The sequence below is a fragment of the Nuphar pumila genome, chromosome 11 (assembly GCF_984573655.1).
Source record: "Nuphar pumila chromosome 11, dmNupPumi1.hap1.1, whole genome shotgun sequence".
Lineage (NCBI taxonomy): Eukaryota > Viridiplantae > Streptophyta > Magnoliopsida > Nymphaeales > Nymphaeaceae > Nuphar > Nuphar pumila.
The window spans coordinates 68280397-68304675 of record NC_143259.1 but is presented as its reverse complement, the minus strand read 5'-3'; the positions used below and the strand labels follow the sequence as shown (position 1 = coordinate 68304675).

At 38.3% G+C, this 24279-nt stretch overlaps 1 protein-coding gene across 5 annotated transcripts in view; it reads left to right on the top strand.

The window, feature by feature from the left end:
- Window positions 1-24279, top strand: part of LOC149822417 (tRNA synthetase class I (I, L, M and V) family protein) — a 124645-nt gene that overhangs the window by 71155 nt on the left and 29211 nt on the right. For all 5 annotated transcript variants that reach the window (XM_089981460.1, XM_089981461.1, XM_089981462.1 and 2 more), the window contains 2 exons: window positions 19020-19108; window positions 19196-19337. In XM_089981460.1, the coding sequence (XP_089837586.1) occupies window positions 19020-19108; window positions 19196-19337 (231 nt within the window). The remainder of the gene's footprint in view (window positions 1-19019; window positions 19109-19195; window positions 19338-24279) is intronic.

The following is a 24279-nucleotide window of genomic DNA, read 5'->3' as shown; positions in this document are numbered from 1 at the left end:
GTTCAAAGCATTCATATCCTTTCCTATCATCTCCATCCATGTCTTCCTAGGCCTACTCGGACCTCTTTTAACTAATATATTTTCCCATTTCTCCATCCTTCTAACTGGAGCATCATTAGGCCTTCGCCGAATATGTCCAAACCACCGTAAACGATTCTCTCTCATCTTATTTTCAATGGGTGCAACGCCTACCTTCTTACGTATCTCCTCGTTCCAAATCTTATCTTTTATTGTATTTCCACACATCCATCTAAGCATACGCATCTCAGCTACACTCATTTTTTGAGTATGATGTCTCTTGGCAGCCCAACATTCCGTACCATATAGTAAAGCGGGCCTAATTGTCGTCCTATAAAACTTTTCCTTCAACCGTAATGGCATTCTACGATCACACAACACTCCAGTTGCACTTTTCCATTTCATCTACCCAACCTTTATCCTATGATTTACATCTCCATCAATTTCTCCAGACTTTTGAATCAATAGATCCCAAATATTTGAAACAATCATCCACCGGTATTTCTTGCTCACCAAGCTTCACTAGACTCCCATCACTACTTCGTTGCTTACTAAACCGACATTCCATATATTCTGTCTTACTCTTACTCAACTTAAAACCTCTTGCTTCCAATGTCTGACTCCATAATTCTAACTTAGCATTAACCTCAGCTCTAGACTCATCAATCAAAACAATATCATCAGCAAACAACATACACCACGACACATCTTCTTTAATTGATCTCGTAAGCTCATCCATCACTATAGCAAATAGGAAAGGGCTTAAAGCAGATCATTGATGTAACCCAACCGTTATAGGAAAATTGGTTGTGACCCCTCCACAAGTGCGGACATTGGTTACTACACCTTCATGCATATCTTTAATTGTACTAATGTACTTGAGAGAAACCCCTTTCTTAATCATTGTCCACCAGAGAACGTTCTTGGGTACTCTCTATCGTATGCCTTCTCCAAATCAATAAAAACCATATGCAAATCTTTGTTCCTCTCTCTATTTCTCTCAATAAGTTGTCTAAGAAGATGTATAGCTTCCATAGTTGATCTTCCAGGCATAAAACTAAATTGATTCTCCGATATCATGCCAACCTTTCTCAACCTAGACTCAATCACCCTCTCCCAAAGTTTCATAGTATGACTCATGAGTTTTATACCACGATAGTTTGTACAATCTTGTATATCACCCTTATTCTTATATAGAGGCACCAAAGTACTCTTCCTCCACTCATTAGGCATCTTATTTGTCCGCCAAATCTTGTTAAAAAGATTTTTCAACCATTATAAACATTTCTCTTCCAAGCATTTCCAAGCCTCGATAGGTATACCATCTGAGCCAACTGCCCTTCTTAATTTTTTTTTCTTCAAAGCATCTGCAATTTCTTTCTTTTGAATCTTGTGCATGAAGTCACGATTCATCTCATGAAAAGGAATGGAGAAGTCTCGAAGATCCTGAGCATAACTTCCATTAAATAGCTTATCAAAATAATCTTTCCATCTCTCCTTAATCTCCTCATCTTTGACTAAAACCCTTTGTGTTTCATCTTTGATACATCTAACCATACCCAGATCTCTCGATTTTCTATCTCTCATCTTTGCAAGCCTATAAATATCCTTCTCACCCTTTTTGATATCCAACTTGTCATAAACCTCCTTGTATACCTTATCCCTCGCGTTTCAGACTACTTTTTTAGCTTCCTTCTTTGCTATTATATACTTCTCCAAATTCTCATTATCACGACTCTTAGATTTCTATAACACTCTCTTTTAACCTTAATAGCTAATTTGACATCCTCGTTCCACCATGATGTATCCTTACCTAGCAGTGCACTGCCTTTAGATTCACCCAATACCTCCTTAGCCCCCTTTCTCATGCCACCCGCTATCTTATTCCACATGGATTCTGAATCCTCCTCGAGACACCAGTCAGCTTCCTTAACTACCTGCTCTACAAACATTTCTTGTTTAGCTCCTTTCAGTGCCCACCACTTAATTCTACGATCTATCCCATGTCTATCCCTTTTGCGGCATTGTCTAATTCTAAGATCTAAAATTAAGACTATGTTGTGTAGCTACACTTTCTCCCGGTATAACCTTACAATCGATGCGACAACCCCTATCTCTCTTTCTAAGTAGGAAAAAATCTATCTGACTCGTATTAACCCCACTTTTAAATGTTACTAGGTGAGACTCTCTCTTCCTAAACCAAGTGTTTGTTAAGATCATATCATAGGACAAACCAAAATCTAAAATCCTTTCTCCACTTTCGTTTCTTTCTCCTATACCATAGCCTCCATGGATACTCTCAAATCCATCCCTACTAATGCCTACATGTCCATTAAGGTCACCGCCGATGAAAAGCTTTTCTCCATAAGATATCCCTTGTATACTACTCCATCTAAATCTTCCCAAAATTGACGCTTAATGAAATCATCTAAACCTACTTGAGGTGCATAAACACTAATAATATTAATAATATATGTACCTAATACTAATTTAATAAGTAAAATCATATCACCCTTCCTACGGACCTTAACTACATTATCTATAAACTCACGACTCATAACAATCCCTACTCCATTCCTATTCCTATTTATTCCTGTATACCAAATCTTATATCTCCAAGGTTCTATCACTTTTGTTTTCTCACCTACCCATTTGGTCTCTTGTACACATAAAATATCAATCTTTCTTAAGTATCGTATCGTTACCTGTATCGGTCGGGCCCAAAGTAACATTGTATCGTAAAATTTTAATAAAAATTTTCAAAAAATTCAAAAAAATCAAGAAAAATAAAAAAAAATTCTAAAAAAATCACAACACATGAAACAATAATGAATTGCATAGAATGCAACCATAAAATTACATTTATGTCTCTATGAGCTACATAAGACATCATCAAACATCAACTCTTATAGAATCACAGATAATGTTGCATGCATATGTCACAAGAACAATGCCACAAGACCCATACTTTTATATTACGTAAACATAAACAAAATAACCAAGTTTATGAAATACAATTAAAAAAACGATATTTATCATACTGTATTGCATTATATGATACAATATAGGGGGTGTATCGTACGATACATCTAATACAGGTAGGATACACACCCGTATCGAGACATGGGTATGTATCGTATCGTTTCCCCCCAAAGTAACGATATGTATCATATGATACAGTACGATACTTACAACATTGGTCCTAGTAGTTTCATACATGTGACGATGCTTTATTTTGACCAATCCATTTTGTTGTGCAGTGTAGGCACAAGATTTTTGATGTAAAATCTCATTTGATTCAAAATATTCTTTAAAATTATTTGACATAAACTCTCTCCTTGAATCAAAGCGAAAGACAAATATATTAGTTTTTAATTGATTTTTGACAAGGTTATGAAAAACTTTGAATATTCCAAAAACTTCATGTTTGTACCTAAGAAAGTAAATCTAGAATAATCATTCACAAGTATCATATAGTAAGCATAGCTACCTTTTGAAGGAATGAGATCTGGACCCCATACATCAAGTGCACTAATTCAAACGGTTGAGATGAAATACATCAAGTGTAGGAAAAAGAAGAGCTTTCATTTTGTCAAGAATGCAATTAGTACAATGAAATTCTTCATTATAAGAAAATTTCAAATGTGGTACATAAAACAATTTAGATATGCTATAGGATGTCCTAGCCTTTGATGCCATAAAACAATATCAAAGTTCTTTTGAAAGAACAAGTTGATCCATGTAGTATATATCTCCTTCTCTATGGCCTTCCCAATTCGCTTCTCTGACTGGAGATCCTGCACCCGACATTGGTTTGATGAGGAGACACTACCCCCATGGTCAACAATTTGAGAAATAGAAAGAAGGTTTAAGTTTAATTTAGAGGCAAATCTAATTTTTGGAATGAAAAAATTTGAAATTCTTTTAAATTTTTCAATAACCTTAACGCCAACTGCAAACATATGTGTTTTTGTTGAATTAGTGCCACAATCGGAAAATGAGGATTTATTTGGGTTATATGAAAGGAAGCTGTGTAATCTAAAAGCCAAAAAGCTTACTTGGAGGAGATGATGTAGAGACCACGACTCCCGAAATGGAGGAAGCGGAGGATTTGAAGAGTGATTGTAGGGCTTCCATGGGTTGAGACAAAGGCATGGTTCAAATGGATTTATGATCTTCATTAGTTCCATACCTGTCATCTTGAGAAGGTCCCACGGTTGCCAACTTTTCTTTTCTTCTTTTGAATTTTGGGCAATAAGGCTTAATGTACTCTGGTTGTCCACAATTGTGACACATAATCTTCTTCCTTATATCACCATTGCGAGGTTTCTCGTAGTAAGGCTTGGGAAAATGTGGTGGCTTATAAGTATTTGTGTTGGCCCTCGGTCTAGATACAACCAATACATTATCTTTAGATTCTTTGGATTTAAACATGGTTCTCAACTTTGCCTCCTCCATACAAACTTGGGACAATACTTCATGTAAGGGAAGAGATTTTTTCTTATGAATAATATTTACCCGAAGTTGTTCAAATTCGGGTCTAAGGTCTCTCATAAATTGAAATAGTTGCTCTTCAAGTATTTGATTCTTTCTTTGGAGAGCATCATTTAGAGTTTCCCATATTGAGTCTAATTTGACCATTTGATCCTAAATGTTTTTGAGATTATTATAGTACTTTCTAACGGTCTTAGCACTTTGCTTGCAATTATGAATCCGATCTCTTAGATCCCATTTGTGAACGACATCTTTTTTAGTATAAGTTTGCCTAACAAACTCTCACGCTTCGTCTGCCCTTTTAAACTCAAGTATGTTGGAGCCTGATTCTTCATGCATGCTCCCCATAAAAAGTGAAAGAACCTTTGCGTGGCCCACCCATTTTTTATAAGTTTTTTTATATTTTAACAATGCCTTTTCTCTCTCAACTCCCTTAAGAGTTTCTTCTTTAGGACCTTCATCTTCTTGGACAGCAGTTCTTGTGAGAATAGGTTGGGGTTCCAGGAGGAAACCATCAATGTATTGCCTCAATTCCTTACTCATTAAGATTCTTTTCACCACCGCGACTCACATATTATAGTTGTTTTCATCAAACTTGATGGGAACAATGGTGACAACTAATTTGTTGGCCATCTGATAGAGAGAGAGAGAGAGGAATGCTCCACCAAGATGCTTTTACATGAGCACACAAACCTTTCACACGAACACGATCATGAATCTACAAGCTCCAAGAGCCCAATGCTCTGATACCATGTAATGAAATGAAAAAGTGCACAAATGAATGCCATACAAGAATGTGCACAAGTAAAGGATGTAAAATCCGAAAGGAAATTTTTTTTTAAATCTAACTTGGATTCGGGTCGGACCGGATCCGGACTCAATGGAGGCACCGCCTCCCTCGGGTCTCTTTCAGACAACGAGCAAAGGGGAGAAGGTTCTCGAAATCCCTTTCCCCTCTTTGCTCTCTCATCTCTTCTCTCTCACCCTCTCGCTCCCTCGACTCTCTCCCTCACCGACTCTCTCCCGTCGCTCTCTGCACTCTCTGCCCCCTGATTCTCTCTCGTCTCCTCCCCGCATCTCTCTCGGCTCTCCTATTGTCGGGAGCGACGCAGGCGACCACCGACGAACCATCGCCACCGACGACTCCCTCTGACGTCGCCGGCGACCACCAGGTACGGCTCCTCACTTTTTCTCCTGTTTTCTCTCCTCTCCCCCTCTCTTCCTTCTCGTTTGGCTTGTCGACAGGTGGCTTCGCCCCCCTGTCGTTTGCCTTGTCGACAAGGGGCTCCGCTCCCCCTGTCCCTCTTGTTTTGCCAGCAGGGGGTCTCTCTCCCCTGCCATTGTCCTTGATTGGTCGATAGGGGGTCGAAGCCCCCTGCCGTCACCTCTGGTTGACAAGGGGGCTTCGCCCCATGTTCCTCTAACAAACCAACAGGGGGCCTTTGGCCCCTATCTTGTTTCTCTGTCAAGCAAGCCGACAGGGGCCATTGGCCCCTGCCTCCTCTCCCAAATGTCCGCAGGGGGGCCGTTGGCCACTGCGCCTCTCTCTCTCTGCTCATTTTCCCGGTAGGGGCCATGGGCCCCTGCCCTTTTTTTTGTTTCAGCAGGGGCCGAAGGCCCCTGCCCTTCATCCCATTCCAGCAGAAGCCGATGGCCCATGTCCTTTTTACCTTTGCAGCAGCAGGGGCCATCGGCCCCTGTCCTTCTTTTAAATCCGGAAGGAGCCTTTGGCTCCTGCCCCTCCTCTTGAAAACCCAGCAGGGGCCAAAGGCCCCTGCCTTTCTCTCTAAAGTCCGGCAGGGGCCGATGGCCCCTGCATTTGCTCTTTTGGGCATCATGGGTCTTTAGACTGCCCCGTTATTTTTTAAGTCAGCAGGGACTATTGATCCTTGCATTGTGGAGAAGCCGAGAGTTTTCTGTTAGTTTTGGATCTTGGATCCGACCCGCACCACATTCCAAGATCCATCTTGGGATGCGTGGGCGGTGGCATGTTTGTAATTTGTTTTTACTTCTTGTGTAAAGTCATACTATGTACAACACTTATAAATATTAAGTGAAAGAGGGAAAACCCTATTGCCGCCGACCCCTCTCTTCTCTCTCTACCTCATCTCTAACCCCTGCAGGTGAATATTTCTGACATCGTATCAAAGCACAGGTGCGGAAATCAATCATCTAGAAGGCCTCTAAAGACCAACACGTGCTGCTAAAGAACGTGGGTTCATTTTTGTCCCTTCTCCCTTAATCCTCTTTCACGTCATTCCAATTTTCTTTTTCGTTCTTCTCATTTTAATTTTTTCTGTACGCACGTCTTAACATTCTGTTTTTTAGTCTGCCGAGTTTTTGTTTTCTCCCCAAAGTATTTCTGATTCTCTCCCTTTTTCTGGTTCGCACGTTACTATTCTCTGTGTAACGTGTGTGCTTATATTCTTTTCAGCACACAACGTAACGTGTGTGCTGATATCCTTTTCAGCACACAACAACATCGCTGTTTTATTTTCTCTGTGTAGCGTGTGTGCTGATATCGGTTTCAGCACACGGCAGCATTGCTGCTTCCTTTTTTCTGCGTGCAACATGTGTGCTGGTATCATTTTCAGCACACAGCAGCATTGCTGCTTTCCTCTTTTTCTAAATAACGTGTGTGCTGATATTATTTTCAGCACATAGCTTTGTTGTCTCCTCTTCAAATAGACTGTTAGAACAGTTTTGGCTTCTTATTCTTCATATAATCCATGGATTCCAAGTTGAACCCTAGTTTTCTTACTCACCTCACGACCCACAAGTTATCTCATGATAACTACTTACTTTGGAAACGTCAGATTGTGCCTTTTATTCGCAATCATGGTCTTTATGGTCATCTAGATGGGCGATCACCCGCCCCACCCACACATATCATGCAAGAAATAACAGGTGAAGATGGGAAGGTGAGTCAACTTCGAACCACCAATCCTGCTTATGACATATGGGTACAACGAGATCAGACATTAGTTGCTTACATAACTTCCACACTTTCTGATCGTGTTTTACAAACCATTTCTGATGATCAATCTGCTGCCGAGTTGTGGAATGGACTAGCTCATTCTTTTTCTCAGGTCTCTGAATCTCGGGCTTTGCAACTCAAGTGGCAATTCCAATCCATGCGAAAAGGAAACAAATCCATTACAGAGTTCATGGGTGATGTCAGGGTTATTACAGATCAGTTAGCTGCCATTGGAAGTCCTGTATCAGATAAGGACATGGTACAACAGGTATTAGGTAGCCTTGGACCTGAATATCGCATGTTTTGCACAACACTCCAGGTTGTCTCAGTTCTTTCATGTTTTGATGATCTTCAATCTAAGCTTCTGCAATATGAGGATTACTACCTACACCAGCTGGAGGAGGTTTTGGCTCAGGCAGTGTACCACGAGGGGGATGTGTTCCTACTTGTTTTCTATGCATCAAGCGGGGACATGTTAAAGCAAATTGCTGGTACAATCCTCAGAACCGAAACAAAAAAGGGAGGCCAGGGCAGAGGGCAACTCAAACGTTTGCACGTAATCCTCAGGGACAGGTTCTTCCACAGGACGTGCAAAATATCCTTATGACTACTTTCAATCAGATGAACTTGCGTCAAAATGATGATGGTAAATGGTATATTGATTCAGGGGCAGCAACACATGTTACTTGTGATGCAGGTAAATTTTCTCACTTGACTCCTTACACTGGAAATGACACTATAGTCATAGGAGATGGATCTCACCACCCCATCTCTCACACTGGAAATGTCTCCCTTTCTTTGCCTGAATCTCAATTACCCTTGTCAAATGTCTTACTCACACCTGCTATTCAAAAGAATATTCTATCTGTGTCTAAATTAGTTGATGAAACAAATTCTTTCGTTGAATTTACTCCTTCTTCTGTTTATCTCAAGGATCTTCACACCAAGAAGACGCTCGCTAAAGGTGAACGGCGCGGGAACATGTACGTCTTTGAAGAATCTCATGTGCCTTTGAAGACGTCGTCTTCCGTAGTCGTGGCTTCTTCAGCTCCTTCCTTTCCAACATTTTTGAGTCGATCCACAGATCATAGTTCTTCATCTAGAGTCTTGAAACTTAATAAGCCAAACTTATGACATCTTCGTTTGGGTCATTGTACTCAAGTTTTTCTTGACAAGTTGTCTGCTAAAGGTCTAATACCCGCAGTCAGTTTAGAGTCAAAATGTCCAAGTTGTCATTTATGCAAAAGTCATGTACTTCCTTTTCATAGTATCAATAAAAGAGCAACAAAGCCTTTTGAGATTATATGCTCAGATGTTTGGAGTCCTGCGCCCACTGCCTCTCTTTCTGGATCTCGATACTATGTACTCTTTCTTGATTCTTACACTCGTTTTAGTTGGATTTACTTCATGAAAAACAAACATGAAGTTTTCAAGTTGTTCAAACAGTTTCATGCACTAGTCCAAAACCAATTCAATACCAATGTTGTATATTTCCAGTGTGATGGGGGGAGAATACATATCCCATGATTTTAGTGAATATTTGAAGGAGCATGGCATTACACGTAACATTTCTTGCCTTCACACCCCTCAACAAAATGGAGTAGCTGAGAGAAAACACATGCATATTGTTGAGACAGCCTTGAGCATGATGCACATTGTGGGTATTCCCTTCTCTCTTTGGACCGAGGCCTTCCATACAGCTGTTTATGTTATCAACATGTTGCCCATGACCATCCTTGAAGATAATTCTCCATATTTTGTTCTTTATAATTGTCATCTATCATATGAAGAACTACATTCTTTTGGTTGTGTATGTTATGTTCACATTGATCATTCATTGAGAAATAAGTTTCAAGACAGAGTTGTACATTGTAAGTTTCTTGGGTATGCAGATGACTATAAGGGATACAGGTGTTATTATCCTCATACAGGCAAAATTCGGGTATCTAGAAATGTTGTTTTTGATGATAAAAATTTTGACACTCTTGATTCATCTTCCACAGATACACAGGACAGTTATGATCCTTGGCTCAGGGAGTCACTTTTATACGACTCGTTGCCTTATGAGGATTCATCTTTATTGACAGACAATGAACCCTATACTTTCGATGTGGAACCGCATATGAAAGGCATTCCTCCTACAACAACATCCTCACGTTTTTTTGGTCTTGTTTATTCTCGCAGAGCTCGTCCAGTCAATGACGAGACTCCTCTACGACGTTTCACTCGGATTAGACTTCCTATAGATCGCTGGGTAAGTTATAACAATTTCTCTTTGGATTTTCAAACATTTCTAACCAGAGTGTCCAAAGAAACAGAACCTTCCTCCTTTCATGATGTTGTACATTCCCGTGCCTGGGTAGAGGCGATGAATGAGGAAATGGAAGCATTGCATGAATGCAATACATGAGAAATTGTACCAAGTCAAGATAACAAGAATGTTGTAGGGTCCAAATGGGTGTACAAGATCAAGCACAAACCGGATGGCAGTGTTGAGCGCTATAAATCTCGTCTGGTCGCACGAGGCTTCACAGAGCAGTATAGGCAGGACTACGATGAAACGTTTAGCCCAGTAGTAAAATTGGGCACCGTCAGGATTATCATTGCATTGACATTACAACATGGATGGTCACTCAGTCAACGGGGGCAAAAGTCTCGTCATAATCGATGCCATATTCTTGTGAATATCCCTTAGCAACTAATCTAGCTTTATAACGTTCTAGGGAACCATTACTTTTTGTTTTGACTTTGTAGACCCACCGACATCCTATAGCTTTTTTATTTGAAGGAAGTTGAACTATTTCCCAAGTTTTAGCCTTATTTAAAGCATCTAGTTCAACTTTCATTGCTTCAACCCAATGAGGAATATTTTTTGCTTGATTATAATGAGAAGGTTCATAGTAAGAATGCAAGGCTATTAGACAAGCTCTATAGTTAGGTGAGAGAGTTTCATATGAGACAAACCTATTAGGTGGAATCGATTCTCTAGAAGATCGCCTAAGGGGGGTTTCTTCTAGGGGTTCACTAAGCCGCAAGAATTTTTCTAAAGCACTAATAGGTTGTGCTTCCTCACGCCGAGTGTATACTTGGAGATTGTCACCATTAGTGGGTGATACACCATTATCATGAGAATCATGAGTTTTTTCTAAAAATTCTGGATGACTCAAAGAGTCATCATTGGAGTCTTCTAAAAGATCATTTATAAACATATAATCAATTTCATTTGGTTTTTCCAAGATTTCAAATCTATTTTCATCTTCTAAAAAGGTCACATCTTTGGAGACAAATAACTTATTGTTTTTAAAGTCAAAGCATCTATAGCCCTTTTGATTTTCACCATATCCTAAAAATACGCATTCTATGACTTTTGGTGACAATTTATCTCTTTTATGTAAAAGAACAAAGCATTTACATCCAAAAATACGAAGACGATTGTAGTCGGGTGTCATATTAAAAAGTTTTTCATAAGGAAAGATATTGTTTAATTTGGAAGATGGCATTCTATTGATTAAGTAGGTGGAGGTTAACACGGCTTCGACCCAAAAACTTTTAGGAATATTTTTAGAAATGAGCAAGGATCTAGTGGTTTCTAAAATATGTCTATGTTGTCTTTCCACTAGATCGTTTTGTTGAGGAGTTCTTGGACAAGATTTTTGATGACAAATGTCATGTTGTTTCAAATATGATTGAAACTCATTTGATAAGTATTCTCCGCCCGAATCGGATCTAAGAATGGATATTTGACTTTGAAATTGATTTTGAACTTTTGCATGGAATCCTTTGAAGAAGTTAAAAACTTCCGATTTTTGGTTAAGAAAATAAATCCATACATATCTAGTATAATCATCAATAAAGGTAACATAATATGAATAACCACCTTTGGATAGAACCGGAGATGGTCCCCATACATCGGAATGCACCAATTCAAAAGGTCTTGTTGTCACAAAGGTTCTACTAGGAAAATGAATAGACTTCATTTTTTCAAAAATGCAATCTTTGCAATTGATATCTTTTTCTTTACAAAACTTGTTTCCAAAAGGAAAAAGATACATTTTAGAGTAACTTGGATGTCCAAGCCTTTTATGCCAAGTTTCAATATTTTTGCCTTGGACATAAGTACAAAAGAGGTATTTGGAAGCATTAAGTTATCCATAAAATAAAGATCTCCCTTCCTATGGCCTTGCCCAATCCGCTTCCCGGACCGGAGATCCTGCACAAAGCACCCTTGGGATGAGAAAGCTATTTCACATCCATGGTCGGCAATTTGAGAAACGGAAAAGAGGTTAAGATTTAGTTTAGGAACTATTCTAACTTTTGGAACAAGAAAATTTTGAACATTTTGAGAATCAAGAGTTCCAATACCATTTATTTTGAGAAAAGTTCCATCTGTCGTAGAGACACAAGACATTTTTGAATTGGTGTGCACGTTGGTTAATGCATTTTCATGAGGAGTCATGTGAAAAGAGGCTCCGGAATCTAAAATCCAAGAGTACGTACCGGGAGGTGATGATGAGGCAATGGCTGCACCGGAGGTGGAAGAAGTAGCTTTTAGAATTTGTTGGAGAGCCAAGGAGATTTGACCAAGAGTATCTTTGAGATCCCCGTTCTTGCCTTCATCTTCTTTGGTGGATGATTCTTCAACGGAAGCCACCTTTGGCTTGAATGCCCCATTTAGCTTTGGGCAAACGGGTTTAATATGTCCCGGCTCATAACAATGATGACATATAATCATTTTTCTTCCACCACTCCCTTGTTTACCAAAATGAGGTGGTTTGTAGGTTTTAACATGATTGCCGGGTTTAGATACGGCAAGAACTTCATCTATGCTTTTACCCATGCTATGCCTAGTCTCTTCTTGAGTAATCTCGGCAATAGCTTCTTCTAAAGGAGGAAACGTAGATCTATGGAGAAGTGAGGATCTAACTTGTTCAAATTCGGGACGAAGCCCAAATAAAAATTGAAACAATCTATCTTGTTCCATTTGTTTTTGTCTTAATACCACATCCTCCATAGCCACCCATTTAGGCTCTAAAAGAGCCAATTCATCCTACAAAGGATTTAGAGCACTATAATAGTCTTGTATGCTCATGTCACCTTGTTTTGTTGTTCTCACTTTTTTTTCTAGAAATACGCTCTTGCAAGATCCTTTTGGGTAAACATACCCTTCATAAAAAACCAAGCTTCATTTGCCCGGCGGAATTTAGCAATATTTGCACATACCTTAAGTTCGACATTATTCATAAACCATGCTAGGATTTTTGCATGGTTGCTCTCCCAATCTTCCATTTGGTGATGATAATCTTCTATGGCCTTGAGACGAGCATCACCTTCAAGTGTTTTCTCTTGATCTTCTTCCATCTTTGTGAGCTTAAGTTGGGGTTCCGGAACGGTTCCCATTACATAACCCCAAAGCTTCTTGCCTTTGAGATTATTCTCCATTGTGGATGCCCACATCATGTAATTTTTCCCATTGAGCTTGAATGATAGATCGATCTTGACTTCCATTGCTAGAAAATGTAGATGTGAAAAAAAAAGGAAGTAGAGAGAGACACGATTTTACCTTAGAAGATCGTATGGCTATGATACCATGTAATGAAATATGCAGAAGAATCCAAGAATGCTAAAGCATTCATTATGTCCAACACGGACAAATGCAACAAGCATAAGAGAGGAAATCCACTAAGGGATATACGAAGGGCCTTATAAAAAGGCTACACACATGAAAAATAATGTCTCTTTTATTGAAGAGGAGCTCTCAAGAGCAATACAACATACAAGGGGGGTTCCCCCTATTTATAAGAAAAGGAGACCAAAGGGGCTCCCAATAGAGTCGTTGGGAGCCCCCAACGGTCACAATTGTGACCGTTGGGGGCCCCAACGACTCCATTGTGGGGCCCCTTTTGGTATCCCAAAAAGCAATTTTAGAAAATAAAAAACAAAAATTAAAAAACAGAAAAAAGAAAGAAATAAAACAAGTACCCCTATTGGGTACTTGTAAAAAGACCATAATACCCCTATCGGGTATTATGGTGAATATAGCTATAAATACATCTATATTTATATATATATAGATGTATTATTAAATATGTCTTAACAATGACATCATTATTACCGGGAGTGATGAGGTTCACATATCTTGGGTTAAGTCTATGTTGATGGCTAAATTCAAGATGAAAGACTTGGGTCCCTTGCGATATTTTTTGGGTGTGGAAGTTGATAGTCGACATTATACTATTACATTGAGCCAACATAAGTACACCATTGATATTTTACTTGCTACAGGGATGGAGAATTGTAAACCAATTAGCACACCTTGCCTTCTAAATCATAAGCTAAGTGCTAAAGAAGGCACTACTTATCATGATCCTACTTTGTATCGTCGAGTTGTAGGGATGTTACAATACTTAACATTCACTAGGCCTGACATAGCATACTCTCTCAATCAGGCTTCACAGTTTATGCATGTTCCTACAGATGTACATATGGAAGGAGTAAAAAGGATCCTTCGGTATTTAAAGGGTATGATTGGAGATGGCTTGATGTACACCAAGGACACAACTTATATGTCAGGGCATCGACTATTCACCTACACAGACGCGGACTGGGCGGGTGATCCTGACGAGCGAAGATCAGTTTCGGGGTATTGCATTCTTATCGGCAATAATATTGTAACATGGAGTAGCAAGAAGCAAAAGGCAGTGGCACGATCAAGTACTGAAGCAAAATATCGTGCAATGGCAGCAGGAACAGCCGATGTTACAGGGGTGAGACATCTACTGCAGGAATTACAAGAACCAATCTCGTCCTCTATTCTTCTTTGCGATAATCAGAGTGCTATTAATATTGCCTTTAATCCCATCCTTCATTGTCGTACGAAGCATATCGAGATCGATCAACATTTTTTTAGGCAAAAGGTGAAAGAAAAAGAAATTGAACCTGCATATGTTCGGTCAGATATGCAAGTTGCTGACATCTTTACCAAGGGATTATCCACTCATCAGTTTTGGGCACTCAAAGGCAAGTTGAGCATGATCAAAGACCATACTCAACTTGAGGGAGGCTGTTAGTTTTGGATCTTGGATCCGACCCGCACCACATTCCAAGATCCATCTTGGGATGCGTGGGCGGTGGCATGTTTGTAATTTGTTTTTACTTCTTGTGTAAAGTCATACTATGTACAACACTTATAAATATTAAGTGAAAGAGGGAAAACCCTATTGCCGCCGACCCCTCTCTTCTCTCTCTACCTCATATCTAACCCCTCCAGGTGAATATTTCTGACATTTTCCCTGTTTTTTTGCTTGTTCGCTGATATCGCATATTTGCAGTTGCGCAACGGAGCCCGTTTGCGCCCTGCGAACCGAACCGGCAATCTTTTACGCTCGCAGACGACTACCTTCTCGCGATACCTTAAGGTAGGGGAAGGTTGCACAGAGGACTTGGACAATTGAATTGAGTTCAATTAACTAAAAAGGATAATTAAATTATATATATATATATATATATATATATATATATATATATATATATATATACGAGTATGCATTTAACTCAAAGACGCGGTTTCACGATCTTTGTCCTTTAGTTTCTGTCATGTCTTCCTTTTGCCGCCGAGTATTGCGCCTAGGCTTCGCTTACGCATTCCTGCTTTCGGTCTTTACTTTGCCGTCGCGCTTTGCGCCTAGGCTTGGCGTTTGCACTCCTGCTTACAGTCTTTACTTTGCCATCGCGCTTTGCGCCCAGGATTTTCGTTTGCACTCCTGCTTACAGTCTTTATTTTGCCGTCGAACTTTGCGCACAGGTTCCTATTTTTGCAAATGTTTCGTTAATGCCTTGCCATTGCAGATGATGCTCAGGTTTTCGCTCATTGCATGTTCTATCAGGCATCCTCATGTAGGATGCAAGAGGTTTTTATCACTTTCCCTCTTGCGATAAGAGTTGAGTCGGGGGCTTAACGATACACCTTCGTTTTAGGAAAGAGATACCTTGCAAGGATCCTGGTTTTACGAGCAAGCAATCCTGCAAAGTAGACTTGAGCGCACTTCTTAGCGGGGGTTCTGTGGAGAAACCCGTATCCCGTCTATCCAAACCGGTATCGAGTCATGCGAGGCATGTAGATACCACGATAGCAGATGAGATTCTAGAAAATCGCATGCCAAATGTTGGCACAATCTATTGGCTGTTTCAAAAGATAAAGAATGTCAAAAGTAAAGTTTGAGAAACATTACATCTTTGTGAAACACTTCTGTGAGGCTCCTTTTGATGAGCTATACCCCTTTCATCGTAGAGTACTTATAGTCGTGCACTACACGTTAGTACTGCGATGATCGGATGAGATGGTCGTGCGAACTTGAACAGTGCTAAATGCAAAATGTTGTAAACACATTAAAAATGGGATCGCCTTCACAGGCAAGATGCTCATCTGGTCCAAAGACCAGAGCATATAGAATGAGTTGTCAGTTAATTTACTCCTGACGTGCTCATTCGCCCTTGTGTTTCTGTCAAGTGAGAGGATGGATCAGTACAAAACTCCAATGGGCAGGTTGTTAACAACCACCCCACAGGCAAATATCTGGCCTCCCCAATCATTGGAGTTAGGGGAAGGGACTTCTACAGAAGTTGGATGCATCCGTTGCCACTTACCTGCCTTTGGGGAATCCTCTCTCGGCTATAGCCGTCCCCTTAGGAGTGGACTCAACTAGCTATTCGGGTTATTGAAAATACATAGAATAACAGACGCTCGAACTAGTCTTAGTTGTTTCTACGTTTTGTTCGCGCGTACCCACATGCCACTAATATCGAAACATAAAGTCTGTTCACACTTGTCGATGGTTCATAGTGACTTGCCTGTTGCGTGGTAGTTCACAACTTACGATCAAATGAATCGTCATGTTGCGTGTTGACAGTTGCACTGCTTACCTGCTTTGAACTGTTTACCTGTTTTGCACTGCTTACCTGCTTTAAACTGCTTACCATGCTGAATTAAATGTACTTAATTCAGTTTCCTGTAGTCTTTCTTGTGCACCTACTAGTTTTTCGCGAAACTAACCCATTCTATGGGTACAAGTGATGTTTAGGTACACCCCATGCGATGGCGCGTTTGCGAAATTGCTTCAAGACTTCCTTTTTTCTGCTCTTAGCTCGCGTCCTAGACGTTTTGGGTTTTGTAACGCATATTCTTTAGGATATCCGCTATTTGGGAACTTCTTTTAATGAAAGTGGCTTTTCCAAGTGTTTTGCAAGTAATATGGATTGTGAGGTTTGGTTCTTTTAGCTAACGCTCCCAAGGTTGTCAGATTGCCCTTCTGAATTTAACAAAAGAATAGTTTTCCGTTGATTTCATAAACAAACTCTGAAAAGAAAGAGATTTTTTCTAGTCTCTTGCCTGTTTTCTGAAAGGTTCGCAAGCTTGAAATTTTGGGGCGTTACAAAGGACCACTTATGGGTCAATACAAGAATCAAATCTAGAAAGCCATAAATGGGCAAAGACAATACATAAAAGTGAAAAGTATATTGCACTTGAAATGCTTGAGACAAACTTGTTACAAGAAGGGGAGTAATCCCCTTTATATAGACAAGAGGAGGCACAAGGACCCGTTGAGATGCTTTTTATATAGACAGGAGGAGGCACAAGGAGCCGTTGGGAGCATTATGACAACTCTGAGGGCCAATGACCTAAATGCCCTTAGCTGAAAATAAAAGGACAGAAAAAGAAAAGAAAATAAAAAGACTAAAGTGCCGTTAATGGGCACAACCTATTATATAAAAGTGAAATAACCTATGTCACATGGGTGCGGGTGCGGGTGCGACACGGGTGCGGCGCAATTTTAAAAATTTTGGACACGGGGACTCGGCTATATATATATATATATTTAAAATATATATATATATATATATATATATATATATATATATATATATATATATCCAGTGTGTGCATATGTCTATATAAATTTTGGACTCGGCTCGTGACTCTTCCAAGTTGTCTCAGATCCTCAACTAACTGAGTTAAAATAGTAGTGTAACTGGGTTAGAACCAAACTAGGTTGAGTTTATCATTGACTCAGCCGAGTCTTAGCTACCATGGGAATAAAACATCATCAAGGTATTAATTAAAAGCATTAACTAAAAGCATGTTCTGGTAAATGCATTAAATATCTTTTGCTAAAATTCATAACATTAATTAAAAGCATTAAAAGCTTTTAATTTTTCAAAGCTAGATTTGAAAAAGAGAGAGAGAGAGAGAGATCTCGGTGGATGAGAAAGTGTTGCTACTCGTGGATGAGAATTTATTAGCTTTTATAAGAGAGAGAACTTGGTGGATGAAAAGTGTTGGTACTCGTGGATGAGAATTTATTAGCTTTTAAGATTGAGAGAGAGAATTAAATGATAATATTTAAGAATAATTTTTTTTCTGGGTCTAATGTTTAAGACTCATGCTATATATATATATTTTTAAAAAATATATAAAACGATCTTTTCTTTTCTTTTTTTTGTACTAAAAATGGACATTTTTGGACTCGGTCAACGTTGACCGAGTCCAAAATTAAGACGGACTCGGCCTGGACTCGTTGACCGAGTCCGACTCGGCGTTGACCGAGTCCAGGCCGTGTCCGAGGCCGCACCCGTGTCGGGGCGTGTCGACTCGGGTACGGCACCTCCCTAGCCGAGTCCGTGTGACATAGGAAATAACAAAAATACCTGTAATGGGTATTACCTATTACAACAATATAATATATATATACATATTATGTAGGTATACATAGTTATGTATATACACCTATATATACAACTTTAGCAGAAGAGACATAATTTGAAGATATTTGGGGATGCGAGCTTTGTTTATTTTGTGAACTAATGGGAGGAGTTGATTTTTTCAGGGCATTATCTGTATCATTGTCTAGCAATCAAATATGTGGGAAGTAATATTTATAATTTATAGTTAGATGGATTGGTAATACACAGTGTTGTAGGCTTTACTTCATTGAACTCTGTAGTTGAATTCCAGTTTGCATTGGAATATATGAGTAAAAAAGGAAAATTATTGAAGAATTTGGTAGCACACAGTAAGTTTGCTTTCTTTCTTATTTTGGATGTACTTTTAAGGTTTGTAATCTTAGGAGAGTTTAGAATATACTGAGATTGTAGAAGTGGCTAAGTTTTTTTTCCTTGTTTTTTCCGTTTCATTGTGCCATTCAGGATTTACATTCACATATTCTGTGGGTTTGCTTATTTTTAATTGCAAAATATTGACGCTGTGCACAATTCATTTTCTTATTTTCATGTTCTTGGTCCTTACATTACATTATATTAGCAGCTATCCGTTGTATTTTGATTTCTTTCTTTTGCGCACGTGCCTTTATGCATTAATTTTTAGTTAGTAGCTTGCAAACCATGATGAAAATCTTTTTTGTGATTGTGGATGAATGAGCATAGATTATTAAACCTGATCAACTGGTCTGATTTTCAGCTCTTTGGCTTGTTCTTAAATCTGTTTTTTGTTTTGTTTTGGTATTTGTCAAAAATGAAGTATGTGATGGAGGAGTTGAATGTAAGATCGGTGGTCCCATGCAATGATCCTTTGGAATATGCATCTTTGCGTGCAGAACCTGATTACAGGTATAAAAATGTTATCTGGCTTCTTCCACTTCTCTATTTTGAGATGTACTCATTCCCTAGCTGACATGATTATTATTTTTACCTCAGCACCCTTGGTAAACGGTTGGGAAAATCTATGGGACCTATAGCTAAGGAAATTAAGTCAATGTCTCAGGCTGACATTTTAGCTTTTGAAAAATCTGGGGAAGTAACATTTGTTGGTCACTCTTTACCATTGTCAGACATAAAGGTGAGTCTTTTCATGAATCTCATGCTTGTTTTTGACCATTGATTTACTAGAATCCTATATTCATCCTCTTGTAGTCTATGCCACATGGGTGCTTCACTTAGCATGCATATCCCATGTCGACACGACACGATACTCGAACACTTCATGGACATAGTCAGATCAGTTTCACACACAGTAAACATTGTGTCATTATCTATTTTCTTTTATGATCGTAATTACTTATTTCATATTTTCTTGAATTATTTTTCTTTGAAAATTTCTCATCAATTACATTACATTTCAATTTCAACTCAGTTTCATTATTTGATGTTCCTAGTTATAGTGATTTTGAATTGTTGTTTTATACACACACATATACATGCATCTATTTGTCTACGGCTGTATCCCTGTATCCTAATTTTTTAAAATTATTGTATTGTACAAAGCGAATCTGCATCGTGTCCCGCCCACACATCTGTATTCATGTGACATAGCTTGAAGTGTTTTCTGGTTGTGGTTTGAGCCACTTATCAGTTGATTGTGTCACTAGTACATGTTCTGATGGAAAAGCTGCCAAAAAAATAAATCATGTAGTGTGGATACACTAATTTTGATATGCCTAACTTTGGCTGGTTAGAGTGTTTTGTTCTATCATCCAAACCTGGTTCATGATGTTTCTCTGTTTGCTTTGGCGGTTCTGGGCAAAGGTCACTGGGTTGTTAAGAATTTCAAAACTTATACTACTTGGGTATACAAAAAAAGTACTTATTTATTACTAATTTCTTTTGTTCATTCCAAATAGTTTTCTTAGAGAGGATTTAACCTCCACTACATAGCTTATCTGCTCATGGATATGGGATATGTAGATAGTTTTGAGTTCAATATTTTATCTCTTTTCCTAGGACACTGAAACTCCACCCAATCAATGTCTCATGTCAAAGGCAGACTTGGACGTCTCAGGTGTCATTGCCAAGTTGCACTAAGTCATCCCTTGTCCTACTTGAGCCCCCAGTTTTTTCATACGTCACTTTTGTTGGTTTCCATTTTTCATTAAAAACTCTTATTGAAGATTCATTGTGATGGAGGTGCGCCCAGCACTACCCAGTACAGGATCATTTGGATAGTTGAGCAATCTTTATTAGTTTATCTTGTGGTTTATACGCACATGTTGATTGATTCACACTCTTTCTGTGTGCCTGTTTAAGGAGTATCATTTTGTTTCACAAATTGTTGGCGGTGTTCATAATCTTCAGTTTGTCTGCTGATCTTTGTAATGCATACTCTAATGATTACTACCATGGACGATAATAGTTGTTAGTCTTGGATTAGTGATGCACTTTATGTTGTGCATGGATTCTTTTCTATTATGCCAGCTGTCATTGGCAGTGTTATGGATCAGATCATGCAGAAACTTGAAGTTAGGTGTGAACAATCAGTGTAAATTTCCTGTGAATGGTTGTCACCAGCCAAAAGTAAATGCTCCTAGAGTGTTTAGTGTAATGTTGTTTCTTACTTCATCTCTTTTAAGCTATTATATAAACCTTCATGTCATTTTCTTCATAGTTTTACATCGTTTGTTTCGTATTCAATGTTGGATGGTTTACATCTGTCATGCCCCAAAACAGACTATAGTCAGGTCTTGGGGTGCGACTCTTGGGCTGTTCATTTTCGTCTTTGGGCCCTATTAAACCCAGTAAGGCTAAAAATAAACAACAAAATAATGAACATTTACAGATCATTTCAAAGAAACTCCATCTATTACGTCAACTTCATTACAATGTCTAATATAAGTCCAAATACAACTCGGGGACAATTATAAGGTCTTTCAATACATGCACACTAATCTACTCAACTGTAAACTAAGACACCCAACTGCCTTGCAGCTATCCTTGTTGGAGTATCTTATGGGTGTCTTTTCAAAACCTTGCTACTTGCAAATCTTTCACTCTGGTAAACAATAATAAGCAACTCATGTGCTATATCGCTCAGTAAGCAACTAAATAATTGGTTTTGTGACAGATTTCAAAGTCATTTGAAAAGCTATTTGTGATAAGGCCATAGGATAGATTTTAACACATTCTGCAAGTTAGTTTTGGAAATTCAAGTGAATGATAAAACCTCCTTTCCAAATGCTAGCAATTTTACAATATTCTAAAAAGAAAACTTTTTTTAAAATCCAATTCACATTCCCACATAAGATCCCAAGGGTCATTAGACACCAAATTTATTTGGGCCGAATAATCTTTTTGTACTTTGAATAGGCTGATGACAATAGTAGTGACAAGCTCCACTACCCATCGGATATCCGAAACGTGCCAAAAATCTCATATCCCTCTTAGAAATTCCAATGGGCCAACCGACTGGTAGGGGATTCTACCTTTCCCATTGACTACGTCAAAGGGTCACTTGATTTTTCTGAACTAAGTCGATTGGGCCAAAAATTCTCAACAAAAAGTCAAATGGGTTAAATACCCTTATTCAAAAAGGGGCCCTTACCCCGATAAGGTTGTTGGGGGTCCATATTCCATCCAAATCATGGTCCACCACTTGCATCTATGTGAACAATCATTCAGATTTCAAATACTTAAATTTAATAAAAACAACATTCTTTCAAAATCAAATGTTTTTGAAATCATTAAAATGAAGCTTTTACTTGATTTGCAATGTCAAATATGTTTTTTCTGAGTAACATGGTTTTCGATCAACTTAATAAAGATAAGTAAAACTAAAATGATACTTAAAACAATAATCCAGTTGGGAGAGTTTTATCTTTTTTGTTTTAAAAATTGTGAAAATCCAATTCTTTCCAAAACAATTTAGAATTTCACTTTAGCTTGAAAGAGTTTGTTAAACCATATTTAATAATAGCAAAATTTCATGACTTACGAAAACCCAATGATTTTGAAGAAAATATATGGAAGTTGAAACCATTTATTTAGTTCGCTAGGTTAATTACCAATACCTCGAACATTTAGAACAAAAATGATATATATTCAGAATCTTTGAGTACAATCATTTTTTTACCAGCAAATCAACATGTAACATGCTCAATCGTAAATATTAGAATTATAACTATCATGAAACTCCTTTTCGAAATCCAACTTTAATTGTGAAAACTAGGACTAATTATCCATCAGAAACTAATTTTTGACACTTTAATCCTAATTAACAGAACTTGCTTAAGATATATATATATATATATATATATATATATATATATATATATATATATATATATATATATATATATATATATATATATATATATATATATATATACTTGTGGAAGGCATTTAACTACCTAATTACAAAACTTAAATTAGCAAAACGTCACTTTAACTACCAAAAACTATGATTAGTTATATATAAAACTCATTTAAGAAACCTAAATTATTTAAAACCATAATTAATTAATTAGGACATAAAGTTCCTCAGGCCGTCGTGACTCCCTTTGCTCCCAGCCCCTCGTCTTCCTTCATCTCTGTCCTCTTTTCATACCCCATAGTTGGGTCTGGACAATGAGCCAGGCAACTTGCAGGTAGCCCATGGCCCGGCCCAAACGGGTCGGGCTTGGGCCTAGTTTTTGGAAGAATGCCTGACCCAACCGGGCTTAAACTCAACCCAACAAAATCACGGGTTGAGTCGGGCTAACCCAACTACCCAACAAAGTTTCAATATATATATATATATATATATATATATATATATATAGAGAGAGAGAGAGAGAGAGAGAGAGAGAGAGAGATTGGTAGCTGCTCACATGTTAGGTGCAAAATGATGCATGCTAAATGGGTTTTCCTGCCCTTACGGTGCTTTTTTCGCAGTTCTGACTCCATAAATGTGTCGGGCATGGTCGATTTACGAGGAATCCACACCTGGATCATGTGTTTTTGATGAAAACAATGATATTTGGAGCCTCGAAAATTTACAAAGATTTTGGACCGTTGATTTTTTGAACCTTATAAAAACCCACCCATGTGTTGGAATAGAACGCTTCAAGAGCTGATCCCTATAAAATCAAGTACATAGATCACATCTGTACGGTCAGAATTTAAAAATAAAATGAAAAAGGCTGAAAACCCCATTTAGCACGTTCATTTCGCACCTAACATGTGAGCAGCTACCAATCACTCATATATAGATCACATTGGGTCAAGTATGTGATTAAAAAAATGGATACATCTTGGATCCCATCTATTTTTTGCATTTATTAAAATTTTTATTAAAAAAACCTATGAATTCAAGGAAACGAATGAGAAATGTTGTGAATATAGGATGACTTGCAAACCAGCCCTAATTAGGCCCATGGGCCTAATGGGCAGGCCATGTGTTTTGTATTAGACCCGGGCGCAACCCGGTTGGCCAATAGGTAGGGCTTGACCAGGCCCGGCCCGGCAGCAGCCCAGTCAAGCCCATCCACTAAACCGGTTGGGCTGGCCTAACCCGCCCATTGTCCAGCCCTACGCCTAGGGCTATTTATAGTGGGAATAAGCCGTCAAAAACGAAGGGGCTATGTCAATTGGGAGGCTTGGGACAAAATTATTTTTTCCCTTGGCCTTCCTACTTATTTGCATGTAATATCGTTTAAGTAAATGTTCTCATTTATTTTTATTTTATTTTTATTCTCCATTTATTTAAAATATTGCATGTGAATAAGCAAATACACCCTTATTTGAATCCATTAAAAATATCTAAAAATTCAAATTCCCAAGGAATAAAAAGTCAACTCTAGGGTTTTAGTACAAACGTTGGAATTTTGCAAATGGGTTTAAAATTTCTCATCTTTAAATCTTTGGTTTTTCTTGGGTTTTATATTTTTAAAAGTTCTTTCTATATTATTACTTTTTATTAAAAGTTTGGAAGAAAAATCTTCATAATTTAATTATAAAAAATCTTTTCCTTATATGGGCAGCCTTTACAGCACTTATACAAATAAGGAGCCTGGTTTGACTTTCATGTAACT